At 44.0% G+C, this 13,971-nt stretch overlaps 1 protein-coding gene across 2 annotated transcripts in view; it reads right to left on the bottom strand.

The window, feature by feature from the left end:
• Positions 1 to 13,971, bottom strand: part of KCNK10 (potassium two pore domain channel subfamily K member 10) — an 88,667-nt gene that overhangs the window by 30,869 nt on the left and 43,827 nt on the right. For both annotated transcript variants that reach the window (XM_082233313.1, XM_082233312.1), the window contains one exon: positions 3,880 to 3,997. In XM_082233313.1, the coding sequence (XP_082089439.1) occupies positions 3,880 to 3,997 (118 nt within the window). The remainder of the gene's footprint in view (positions 1 to 3,879; positions 3,998 to 13,971) is intronic.

Raw genomic sequence — 13,971 nt, 5'->3', positions numbered from 1 at the left:
ACGGATATGACCTCCGCTATTTTTAAGCAGCATTTGAACACGGTTTGGCATGGAGTCTACTAGTTTCGAACAGTCACTGTTGTTTTTTGGATCCCTGTACCACACTTGAATCAGTGCCTGAATGAGCTTTTCCATAGTCATACAGTCTACAGCACGGAGGCGACTTTTGCGTGTAGCCCACAAATTCTCAATGCGATTTACGTCCGGGGAATTCCCTGGCCAATCAAGTACCTGTATTTGCTGCTCTGTCATGAATTTCTTCACCACTTTCGATGTGTGACAGGGGGCTAGATCTTGCTGCAATATCCCAGTACCGTCAGGATACCTCTTTTCCAGCTCTGGAATAACTCTCTTTCGTAGAACTTCAATATATTGTGGTGAGCACATCATTCCTTCTATTGGCTGCAGGCTTCCGACACCATAATGATCAACTGACTATTTGTGTTTGTTTTGAGTACAGGATTACAAGTAAGACACAAAACATGCTTTGTTTCAAATAATTTGCACAAGGGTGTATTTAATTTCCAAACTCTTGTTTACAACGAAGGCCAAGGAAAATATGATGCGATTTACATAATCAATTCTACACAAATGGTGGGCAAGTTTTAAGTAAACTGCAGGTATGGGCATTCTGATCTGCATCAGGAACCTGGAATGTGGGGAGGGGACTTTAATCATTTGCCATTTGCATCCCACTGCAGTCCTCGGACTCACCTACATTCGTAAAGATAAAGCGCTTTATATGCGTTATAATACTGCGACACCAGATGACACTGTGGAGTCTCGTTTTTCGCCAATGGGATTTCCCTGTATGAAGTTTACAACACATTTAACTGAATCACTTTTTTGATGTGTCTAGATCCAGCCCTCATCAGGATCACCACACACACACACACACACACACACACACACACTGTCTGCAGTGAATTGGAACTACTTCCCAATGCAAATAGCTTCCAAGATTTGCAGTTTACTTTTTAAAAGCCCAGGGCCTTCTCCAGTGCTTTCATTAACAGAGGTACATTTAACAACAACAAAAAGGAGCTTTTGTAGCAGTGGTTCTTCAGGTATGGAATGCCTTCCCTATAAATAGGTTCACCTGGTGACTACACTGCAATTCAGACAAATTTATTCACCCAGACATTTTAATTTCTTGCAATAAGGATTTGGAACAACATTGACTTGATAGTGCTATGCAAGGGGCTTCACAAGGTCTCTTTCAGAGTGCTTTTGCCAAGGGCTTCCTGAGCTCTGAAAATCAGTTGACTGTTGGGTTTTGCAAAGCACCATATCACATAGCACTTTGCAAGGGGCTTCACAAGACTTGGCACTCAGCTGACTGTTGGGGCTTGCAAAGGCTTTACTGGTGCTGCTGATCAGCTGACTGGCTGTGCCTGTAAACCCCCTTTTGGTTGTGTCAGATCTCTTCATCTGCCCCACATGTGACATCATATACGATAACAGGTGGGTGTCAGTTAGCCAGATGGCTTGTTGGGTCAAATGGGGAGGCCGAGGAGGCCTATTTAGATTTGCAGGTTGGAGGTTTCCCATTCTCTCTCTCTCTCTCTATATATATATATATATATATATATTCTAGTTACCCATAGATGCAGACAATCTAATCCAACAGACGTTCATTGATATCAATGTACTGCCACTTAGACAGACTTCATTGCTTCATTATCTGTTGTGCTGGGCTTCCTCAACTCACCCCTTTTCATTGAAACAAGAGGCAGAAATGAAAAGTATAGTTACAGCACCAAAGTTCAGACCATTTTACTGCCTACTCCATTAAAATCCATTTCATTTCAGCGGTTTGCAGCCTGGCAATAAAAATGCACTTTCATATTGGAAACATGCAGCCATGTACAGAGATCAGACCAAGAATGAATTATTCAGACCCAGAAACAAGCAAAACAAAGGATAAGCTTTTTAGATTAGATCTGTCATGCACCCTGCAAAAGCCTGTAGGATTCCTCTGTCCCTCCATCACTCTCTCCTCCCTCACACACACACTTCTTAAATGGATTAGTGCCAGCATTTCCCTTCAACACTACATCTGAAAGGATACTACATCATGGCGTAGTAGTAGCAGAGAGGCACTGTGGAGCAAAATTAGCCAATGATTGCTTTGATGTCTTCAGAAGTGTTCAGTCCAGGAAGCACAGCCCTAACTCTGAACAGGTGCTGCCCTCAGTGATGTCAGTAACCATCACAGCAACATCAGATTCCCTAGATTCTCTCTGATTGGATTGAACTGGATCACCCATGTGAGTAAAACAGGAAAGAGAAAGCAGCCCTAACAAGTGGTGGAGGGGTGGACTCTGGCAGAATATCAGCAGCTAGGAGAAATAATATGACCAGAACAGGGCCTGATCCATCAGGGCTCCTCTTATGTCCTTATCAGAGTAGAAACCTGATCATGTAGCATCCCAGCTCCTCAGAAGGTCTGTATGCATAGAGATCTACTTGCATAGGATTCCCCTTGTTGGGAATATTGCATGACTATACACAGCAAGATCAGCCATGGAGCTCTTTGCCCAATTAACAGGTGGACCCTATCCTCACATATAATGCTGCAGTACATTTGCATATTGATCCAGAAGCTGAGCTTCTTATGAACTTGATCTCTTATCATTTCATTATTAATCTTAATTGAGATACTATATTTTTATTTCACCCCCATTAAAGACCATCTCATAACCCAGAGCCAAAACAGAGAGCACCATCTGCGTTAACATCAATAGCACAATTGTAAGATGACAAGAGTTTGGATTACGATCTATGCTATTATTTTCTGTTTGTTCTCTCTCACACTTGTGTTGATGTCATTGTTAAGATCAGAATGCAGGATGAAGTTCAGCCCCTGGAGAAATGCACTCTGCTCATCCTTCCAAGAGCCAAGAACCCGCATTTGGCACTCTGGTTTTCAATCTCTGCAGCTACCTACAATTCAATAAACATATACCTACATATGTGTGAATTGTTAACTCAAACCTTGGCTTAGCTGTCATCCCGTGCTGACCTAGGAAGCCCAGGACGGGAGAAAAGCAGGTGCAAGCTCCTTACCAGGAAGAAGAAGAAGAGTTTGGATTTGATATCCCGCTTTATCACTACCCTAAGGAGTCTCAAAGCAGCTAACAATCTCCTTTCCCTTCCTCCCCCACAACACTCTGTGATGTGAGTGGGGCTAAGAGACTTCAAAGAAGTGTGACTGGCCCAAGGTCACCCAGCAGCTGCATGTGGAGGAGCGGGGATGCAAACCCAGTTCACCAGATTACAAGTCTACCACTCTTAACCACTTCACCACACTGGCTCTCAAGGAGCTAGTACATTCTCTTGGATGTGCAAACCAAGACATGGTTAGGGAGATTCCAATAATAAGACCGGAGGGGGGAAGAGCAGCTCTTTAGGACCCCAAGCGGTTCCTATTGCCATGTGTCCAAACAACTCCATTATCAATCATAGCTTTGCCTTCACTCATTAGCCAAGAGTAGCCAGCAAGCTCACATCACATAAATTGCTTAGAAAGCTACCTCCACATTTTGCTTCATAACTTTCTTTCTAGGAGGACTAGACTGCTGCTTTAAAAAAAGAAAGAAACCTAAGTATCTGGGGTACCTGCCTAGGGGGCACCAATGAAGACCTTTTATGGATGCCATGGTGCCCAGGGACACTGGATTGTTGATCTGTGTGGTGTGTGTGTGTGTGTGTGTGAGCAAAATCAAGACAGAAAGACAGCTTGTGGTGGGGCTGTGCTGCCTGCCCCTATTTTCCATGCAGAAACTGATCGGGATTGTTTGCCTACATGAACAGCCCTACAAAACCCCCACTCTTTTCCATCTCTGCCTCCATCTTAAATACTATATAAATGCATACCTATAGTTGTGATGACGGTTCCAGCAAAGAAAAAGGCACTTCCAAGGTCCCAGTGACTGCTGCTGTTAACGGGATCTCCAACAGGATTGACTCCAGCACTGGTAGCATTAATGAGCCTCTGAAAAAAATATCAACAGTAAAATTAACCCACAGAATACTTTATTGTGAAATATAGCACAGCTGGAACTGGACTTCAATGGAAGCTTAGGAACTAGGAAACTGCTTCTATCAGGTTGTCCATTCTACCTCTGCTTTAACTGACAGTGGCTCTTCATTAGAGGTATTTCCCATCACCCAGGACCTTCTCCCCATACTGCATGTGTACTGCCACTGAGCTATGCCTCTCTCACCTGTTATCCAAAGCTCACTGAGGAAATGTGCAGCATGGAGATCTGAACAGACACACTCAGAAAGCACCGTAATGCCTTCATCTCATTCATATCTATTTTTTTTTTTATAAAATTTTTATTAGTTTTACAAAAGTTTTTATAACAAACAAACATAAAAGAAAAACAAACAAACAAACAAATATAATTTCAAAATATCCTTTCATAGACTTCTTTCCTCGGACTTCCCCATACCTCCCCTTTCTGCATCCTCATGTCCAAATTTTCATCTCATTCATATCTAATCACCACCATCACCACAAACCATTTAAATCACCACAAAACATTTGTACAGCATTGCAGGCACTTGATGCCCATCATCTCAACGGCCCAGTAAAACAAGCCAGCATTACTACTGCAGATGGAGAAGAGAGGGTTGAACCAGACATGCTGAAGACCACAGGTAAAGTGCTTACCTGCCTAAGCATTCAATGTGTCTCCTGCCATGTTTAATTGCATTTATTGTGTTCATCTTCCTAGTTGCATAGAGCAGTGGTAGCCAATGTGGCAACCCTCCAAATATTGTGGAATACAACTCCCATCATCCCTGACCATTGATCATGTCATGAATGCAACCTGGGATCAGAGAGGGAAAGGACAGAGACCATGGCATTGGTACCAGTTGTCGAAATCTATTAAATTCATTTATTCAAGAGCTCTCAGTCACACAAGCTGCGTAGGGATAGAGTTACCAAAGGCAGTTGCTATGTCTAACTAGATGGCTGGTCTAGTAGAACAGGTGGGTGTATGAAGGGCACTTCATCCTGCTCTTTGGGGGTGCTACTCTCATATTTTAAGTCCTGCTTATTTAAGGTAGCCATTAGCAACCATTCCTCTTTGGTAATGTTGCATAGGGCATACATCCATCTTCATTCATACGAAATAGTAATATTACATGAGCAAATTCACAAAATCTTCAGGCTTGTTTTTAATATATATATATATATATATATGCAGGTTTTGGTGTCTTCGGGTGTCTTCCCGTGTAAGAGTCGGGGTGTCTGTGCGACGTTTCGACGAGGTCTCACTCGTCATCTTCAGGCTGGTGCTTTCGGCTTCTTGTTACTGGAACAGAGCCTCTGTTCCAGTAACAAGAAGCCGAAAGCACCAGCCTGAAGATGACGAGTGAGACCTCGTCGAAACGTCGCACAGACACCCCGACTCTTACACGGGAAGACACCCGAAGACACCAAAACCTGCATTCCTGTACCCGTGAAAATCTACGAAAGCATATATATATATATATATATATATATATATATATATATATATATATCTGAATTGTGATGGTGCATGAAAACCATGCTAGCTACGTCAAATGGAAGTTGTAATCCACAACATCTGGAAGGTATCACTTTGGCATTAAGAAACTATGATTCTCTGGCTCACAAAAGAAATGGCTATTTCCCCACAGCGAGTGCATTTGGGTGGGAGCGATTGGCAGAGGACTGTTTACATGGGAACGCCTTTTTCACCTGTCTCTAAGTTTTCACAGCCTCTTAGGTTTGGCCCTGAGGCTGAGGGAACGATGAGGGACACCGACCTGACCCTGCTAACCCCATTATTTATTTATTAAAAGCAGAAGTGAAATTAATGCCCAGGTTGCCTTGCAGCTTAAGCAACCCACGAAACCCGACCAACAATAAAGGGCAAAAAGAAAGCAACAGCAAAAGAAAGAAAGAGGCAGCATATCGTCTCAGGGCAAGCTTCAGGAAGATTAAGATGAGCAGCTCAGCAAAGAAATGTCTCTGCCCTCTGTTGAAAGACCATCAGAGAGAAGAGGCAAGGTGAACCTCCACTGGTAGGGCCTTCCAAAGCCTTGGCATAGAGACAAAGGAGGGTCTTCCCTCCATTCTAACCAAGTACAATGGTGCCTTGGGTTAAGAACTTAATTTGTTCAAGAGGTCTGTTCTTAACCTGAAACTGTTCTTAACCTGAGACACCACTTTAGCTAATGGGGCCTCCTGCTGCCACCGCTGCACGACTTCTGTTCTCATCCTGAAGCAAAGTTCGTAACCCGAGGTACTATTTCTTGGTTAGCGGAGTATGTAACCTGAAGTGTCTGTAACCTGAAGCGTCTGTAATCCGAGGTACCACTGTACAACTCTGGTGCTGAAACAATGTGGAGAACCAGGGGGAGGAGGGAGATCTCTGTGCAGCATGGCTCGTGTTGGTCAAAAGTATCCAAAGCCCCAAATCATTTAATTACCTCTGGTTATTTAATTATCTTTGAATGTTTAATTACCTTAAAATCTAGATACATAAACAGGGAAAAGAGAAGATGGGAAATGTTAACAGCATAGCTAAAATATAGAGGAAGAGGACTAGGATGTCTATCTACTAAGCTCCCAATGGTGTCAGGGGAAAATTTGTTTGCTACATAGCAGAATCTCAGAGTGCAGAGAGCATTCTGTTTATTTACCCAGAAGAGCATAAATCAGCTTAATTGACACCTCAACGTGACAGGCAGGCCACAGCACGTTGTCACCTCAACTGGTGTTACTTGTGCCAGAGGATGCGTCACCTTCTCCATTCCAGAGGCAGCACCATATGCGGCATGACCCAGAGTACGAGAACCACATCTGTGATTCGCCCAGCCTAACGTGTTTGCTTGGCCAAAGGTGTGCAGTGCACCTCCAGGAACGAGTTGCCTGACAGCAGCGCACCCCGGACAAAGGCTGCTTTGGCATTCTGCTTGCGACGTGACAGCGTTTTTCACTTCATGAATGTAGGGCGGTTTTAGTTCAATCTCTAAGGATGGCCTCCATCAAAGTATGGGGGGGTTCTGTCTTCCACAAATAAGAACGCAGAAGGGGGAAAGCTTTACAACCAAACGGACCAGTGTGCACTTGTTGAACAGGGAACCTTTTTCAGCCCACGGGCTGCATTTTCTCATGCACAACCTTCCCGGGGTGGGTGGAGTCAAAGACAAGAGTGTGTGGAGCCATAAAAGGTAAAGGTAAAGGGACCCTTGACCATTAGGTCCAGTCGTGGCCGACTCTGGGGTTGCGGCACTCTTCTCGCTTTATTGGCCGAGGGAGCCGGCGTACAGCTTCTGGGTCATGTGGCCAGCATGGCTAAGCCACTTCTGGCAAACCAGAGTAGCACACGGAAACACCCTTTACCTTCCCACTGGAGCGGTACCTATTTATCTACTTGCACTTTGACGTGCTTTCGAACTGCTAGGTTGGCAGGAGCTGGGACTGAGCAACAGGAGCTCACCCCGTCATGGGGATTTGAACGGCCAACCTTCTGATCGGTGAGTCCTAGGCTCTGTGGTTTAACCCAAAGTGCCACCCGCGTCCCGCGTAGAGCCATGGATGTGGCCTTTGCTTTTGCATGAAAGGCTACATTCCAGGCATCAGAGGTTTCTGTAACCCTACCCCCATCTTTCCATTTCCCAAGCAAGAGGCATTATCACAGTTCAAAGTCACATTCCAACCACAGTCAATTGGGGGGTTCAGAAAGTGTGCAGGAGAAACAGAGGGGGGCAGCCGCATTGCACATGCAGAAGTCCTTGTGCAGGGCTTCCACATATGGGGCTCCTGAGAAGAATCCTACCCTGAATACCAAGGGTGGCCTGGGGGGAGTCCCGAGGGATAGACAGTTTGAAGGGTTTCCAGCCTGAAGCTCCCATCTGTTGTCTGATTTGATCTTTTCTACAAAAGTACTGTGGGGTTGTTGTTGTTGTTTTTAATTATTCTTCTGAAACAGATTTTGTGTGTATTACTCACTGTGCAAATGGCTCTGTGAAGAAAACATGATGTAAGAAACAAGCTCACAAAGGCATCTGAATAGCTACAAACCTAGTGGTACAAAAAAAAGTGGGGTGCTACACCAGAAAAATCAACTGGTTTTAGGTGATAATTAAATGTTTCTTGTAAGCCACTTAGAGGTTTTATTACAAGGAGGAGGTATACAAATCTTTTTAAACGAAAACATATTAACACATCCAGGAAGGGAGGCAAGTCTCAAATTGATACTACACCAGAAAGCTGGTTCTTGAAGAATAAAAGAGAACCCTAACACATTTCTCTTCAAAAAATTTCCACAGGACAATACAGTGGTACCTCAGGTTACATATGCTTCAGGTTGCATACACTTCAGGTTACACACTCCGCTAACCCAGAAATAGTGCTTCAGGTTAAGAACTTTGCTTCAGGATGAGAACAGAAATCGGGCTCCGGCGGCCCGGCAGCAGCAGGAGGCCCCATTAGCTAAAGCGATGCTTCAGGTTAAGAACAGTTTCAGGTTAAGAACAGACCTCCGGAACGAATTAAGTTCTTAACCCGAGGCACCACTGTAGAGGGTTGTGTTCTTTATCTTTAAGGAGAACTAACTCCTATACAGAAAAAAGTCACACTGAGATAAACGTGACTTAGGTAATTTCATGTGGATGCAGGGCTGTCTTAAGCATATGCGGCGCCAGGGTGCAAAGATCTGCCCGGCGCACACACACCCCAGGTTGCCCAATCCCAGGTGCGCAGGAGGGCAGAGCAGACCAGCCACCTCAGCGTCTCACTGGCTTAGTCACCCCTGAATTCACGGCGCAGAGCAGCCGGCAGCAGAAGAGTCCGCCATGGTGCTCTGACCAACGGGCGGGCTCTTCCCTGACTCAACTCTCAGGCCCTGGACTCTTGGCCTGGAGCCCCTGAGAGCCCGGCGCCCGGGTGCCCCACACCCTTAGCGCCTATGGGTAAGACGGCCCTGTATGAATGTTTATTGTTGAATCAGTATCATGCATGCAAGTTTTTTTGTAGTGTCCACACAATATTGTTATCATCAAAATGTCAGCTCATATCCCCACTCCAAGAAAACCAACCCTTTTCTGGTATCTCAGTGACCCATTTACAATATTAAATCCCCATTTAGAAGCACCCTTACTCCTAAGAAAGTGTGTACAGGATTGCAAGATACTTTCTTTGAACTTTCTCTAATTTTGTGTAGGAGAAATGTTAGGAGGAAACTTAAATGGAGGAAGATGACAAAAGGAGCCTAATTGGCTATGATTACAGACAGTGACTGATTTGTAAGTTTAAATGAGACCCCAAATTGCCCATTTTTCTTGCTAATAGACTCCTGGCTAATCCATAAATATTCTGTCAAACACAGAACAGGTCACCAGCTTGAAGGTCTAAGAGAAGATGGAAAGGGGCTGAGGAATTACGATAATCAAGAAGCTTTTTAATAAAGTTATAGTCCTAGACACTGAGATTGAAAACATGTACAGAATAAGATCAGTGATCCATTTAGCTCAGCATTTTCTACACTGACTAGCACATGTTCTCAACGATTTCAGAAAGGAGTCCTTTCCAGCCCTGCCCAGAGATGCTAGGAATTGAACCTTTTGTGTGCAAAAGCATGCCTTCTTCTTTGGAAATCACTCATAGCCAAGTAAGATTGTCTTCCACAAACACAGTTTTAACAGTTGAGTCCATAAATGACTGTGGAGGCCAATTCTGGATCCACACATCCTTCCACAGTGGGGACATAGGCAAAGCATGTACCCTACCACTGAACTATGACTCTAGGCATGGGTCCACAATTCCCATCTACCTGCACGAACTTCCATTCCCTCAATGACCTTAGGCCCAATAGTTCAGGGGCAGGGGGCAGGGAATCAAAACAAAACATGAAAAGTACCTTTGGAATTTGCACTCCATTCATTAAACTTTGGTCCCTTTTTATGGATTCCACCCCGCCCAAGTCCAGAACATGCTGGGGAAAGGGTTGCCAACCTTCTTGGGTGCATGGCTGCATTTGCAAACCAGGAGGAAAGGCAGGGGGAAGGGACCCTGTGAGTACCAGGGGAGATCTCTTTAAGTGCATGCGCATCCACTGGTGACACTTTGGTAACCCTTGCTCTGGAGCAGCCTTCCTCAACCTTGGCCCTCCAGATGTTTTGAGACTACAGTTCCCATAATCCTTGACCACTTGTCCTGCTAGCTAGGGATCATGGGAGTTGTAGGCCAAAAACATCTGGAGGGCCAAGGCTGAGGAAGCCTGCTTTGGAGCATACATGGAAGATGAAAAAGACAAGCTCTCTTCATGTACAACCCCTGCCAAAAACAGGCAACAGAGAGCTCAAATGAATGGATTCCAAAATCCATTCTACCCTTTTGAATTATTTGGTAGATCACCACTTTTCCCCGCTTTTGGGAGACTGCATTGCAACAGACATGATTTAAGTTCCTATCTTGTTCTCTGGAATCATTTTCTTCATGAAAAATAAATTAGCTCCTAGCCACACTCTGTAAGAACATCTTTAAAAGAGTGAATGAAGTGTAAACAGCACTACGGGCCCGCAGAAGGCTTGGTCAATGGCTGTCAGGTGGCATATTCATCGCACAAAGTGATATTCCCTGGTGGCCAATTAATTGCCTGAGTTACTGCCATTGGTGAGGAGGGGGGAAGGAATAGGTCATGACCCATCTCAATCCTACATAATTTTGCCAGCTAATTTCACTGGACATCATAACTCTGTTAAACTGCGGTGTGTGTCTTTTTATTTATTTTGTGGTTGTTTTTAGTGCATACTTGTAACATAACTTACTGTTTTCCCAATTGCTCTTGCTTATTGTGTTTTATGGCCTACTGTAAAATAACCTGGAAAATTTTAATAGGAGGGCAGTATAAAAACACATTCAATAAAATGAAATAACGAAAGCATGAGTCTGTATGATGTGTGGTGGACAAAAAAAGTTATTTTATCTGTAAATTGCCTTCAATTGAGAAGACTCCAAATAGCCAACAGTAACCAAGAAAAGCACAGACAGGATAAAACCAAACAGAAACAAAACTATGAGAGTGACAGCACCTCACAGGAATGATCTACCCCAAAATGACATGTTAGAAGTTTTATATTACCTCTGCAAGAAGCTTGGACTTGGGGGACTTTCGTAACTGAGGAACAGACTGTACATGAATGCAAAGATGCAGTCCTCTTGGTGATCTTAAACCAGGTGGAGAAATATATTTCATCCAAGGCATTTGGGGCTTGACAAGTTAAAGCCCATGGCTTCAATTGCTATCATCAGAAAGTAACAAGAAGCCAGTGTTGATTATTGATCACTAGTACAATATGATGGCAGAATTCTACATTCTATTATTACGCAAATTTATGAGGAATCCTAAAAGGCAGCCCCAGAAAAATATATTACCATAGTCTACCAGGAAGTTACAAAGGCATGGATGATTAAACTGCACAAGATTAGTGTGATATTGTCCATTTCACAGCATGTACAATACTAGGTTATTTAAATATCTGAATCGAGAATTAATTCATCCTATTTTGATTCACTTACTTACTTATAATTCAATAATTATTCAGTCCAAAATAGCTTCTGAGAACAATCTAGCCTCTTGAAAAACCCTATTCTGCTTTGGTGAGCGAGTATCCCAACTGTAAGATGCAAGATGTAAGCGCGGGTGGCACTGTGGTCTAAACCACTGAGCCTCTTGAGCTTGTCAATGGGAAGATCAGCGGTTCAAATCCCTGCAATGCAGTGAGCTCCTGTTGCTCCGTCTCAGCTCCTGCCAACCTTGCAGTTCAAAAGCCCACCAATGCAAGTAGATAAATAGGTACTGCTGCAGCGGGAAGGTAAAGGGTGTTTCTGTGTGCTCTGGCTTCCATCAGTGTTCCATTGCGCTAGAAGTGGTTTAGTCATGCTGTCTGTGAACAAACGCCGGCTCCCTCGGCCTGAAAGCGAGATGAGCGCTGCAACCCCATAGTTGCCTTTGACTGGACTCAACCGTCCAGGGGTCCTTTACCTTTACCTTACCTGTAAGATGCCACTTTTAACTGAGGCAAAATATTTGTGGAAATAATAGGGGCAGGGGTCCCACTTTTCATGTAAGAAATGTGGGGGGGAAATGTGAGTCTTATCAATTATAATAGAACAGTTTTCTCTCCTCGCACCAATTGCCCTACCCAAATTCTAGCAAACTAGCAAGAAATCCTGTTATGGTAAATGTGCCGTTGATTATAATTTCCAAACATTTAGTCAATGTGTAACAGGCTCTAATGCTGAACACACACAAATTTGTAGAATATGTTCAAAGGCTGTGCCAGCAGCAGATGGTGGTGGGGCTGCTTTGCCCACCTGACCTCCATCCGGCTGAGTCACTGCAACACACTGAGATGGAGAGGAGGTTTGCAAAGTGCAAATGCGCCATCAGGAAAGCCAGATTGGCTCCACCAGTCAGTTTACACCGCGCAAACTTCACTATGCCATCCGCTGTTAAGCTATGGTCTTTCTCTACCCAACCTCTTATGAATGCAAGGCAGCCCTTTTGGTAGCGGTACCTTCTCTTTCAGATCACCTCTTCTCTGAATTAAAACAGACACTGATTGGCATTCTGACAACTGCTATTTATTTATCCTCTCCAGCCCTTGCTGGACGTGGATACCAGTTGTTCATAAGAACCTGATGTGGCTGTTTTGGCATAAAGTTGACTTCATTTATTCTGCATATAAATATTAGTGCCTTTTTGTACACCGCCTTTTGGTGTTTACATGGAAGGTACTATAGAAATAGTTTAAACATAATGAACTGCGTCCCTAAAATTTGCTCTTTCTGAAATATAATTTATTTCATGGGTTTTTCTGTTTTGCTCAAGTGATCCACACAAACTCATACTGGGAGCCAACAGCTGTCAGTTGACGCTCTGATTTTTCAGTTACTATTGTTACTTTTTTTTGCATTTCCTTCATTTCACAAATTGCTTTCCAGCAATGAAATCAGCAGTGTGTCCATGCAGTGATTACTGTGCCACGCAAGGACCAAATGACAGCACCATGCTCCCTGTGTCGCGCAGCACAGAGCCTCAGGTGTAATTACTTTAGAAAAGAGACACTGGCGATTTCATTAGGGAGGCTAGGATCAAACTGGCCCCACCAAAGCACAAACACTCCTGGCAGAATACATTAGCATTAGACAGCTCAATCTAAAAACCAAGAGTTACTGTGAGAAGCAAATAAAGGCAAAGGATTTATAAGAAGCTTTGCCCTGAACAAAGCAGTCCACTTACTCCCCCAAAGTCCACATTTCCTAATTGGTTTATACTAGAGATCTATATATAAACTGGCCAATCCACTCGAATTAATGTGTGAAAGTACTGCCACTATAGCACAGTTGATCTCACTGGTCTGGCGTTCCCTCAGCTTACAGAACTGCTATAATTTATGCATAAAGATGAAATTCATTTGGTTTGCTTTTTAATATGAACCTTCCAAATTCGCAGGGAGTTCTTAGTATGGGCCCTTCTCTGATGTCTTCAGTAGGCCGTTTAGACTTTTTTGGCCAGGTTTCTTAGGGAATTTTAGCCTTGTGTGAGTGGACCTATTATGTTGTTATTCTGGCTTCTTAGTATGTCCTGTTTTTTAAACTGCAAATTATTTTATTATGTTTATAACCCAACACGCTTCCCTCCTGGAACCCAAGATGTAGTTCCCATGCAGTCATCCGCCCAGCCTCAGTCACTGACCATACCTGGACATACTTAGCTTCAGCAAGATGGTGGCCTTGTGTGCCTTCAGACTGTACCCTGGGACTTATAATGAGGTTGGAATTGTAATCTGCCATGGCTGGGGCTGATGGGAGTAGTACTCTGGTTGTAAGTAAGGAGGCAAGCAAGTGGGGGCTGGCTGAGGGGTGCCCCATTCGCCCTAATGGAGCAGCCTCCGCTGACTGAAATCGTTCCTGCC

This window comes from Podarcis vaucheri (assembly GCF_965113315.1).
Source record: "Podarcis vaucheri genome assembly, chromosome: 1".
NCBI classification, from domain to species: Eukaryota; Metazoa; Chordata; class Lepidosauria; order Squamata; family Lacertidae; genus Podarcis; species Podarcis vaucheri.
The sequence above is the reverse complement of the archived record's forward strand: the minus strand, read 5'-3'. Positions and strand labels throughout refer to the sequence as shown.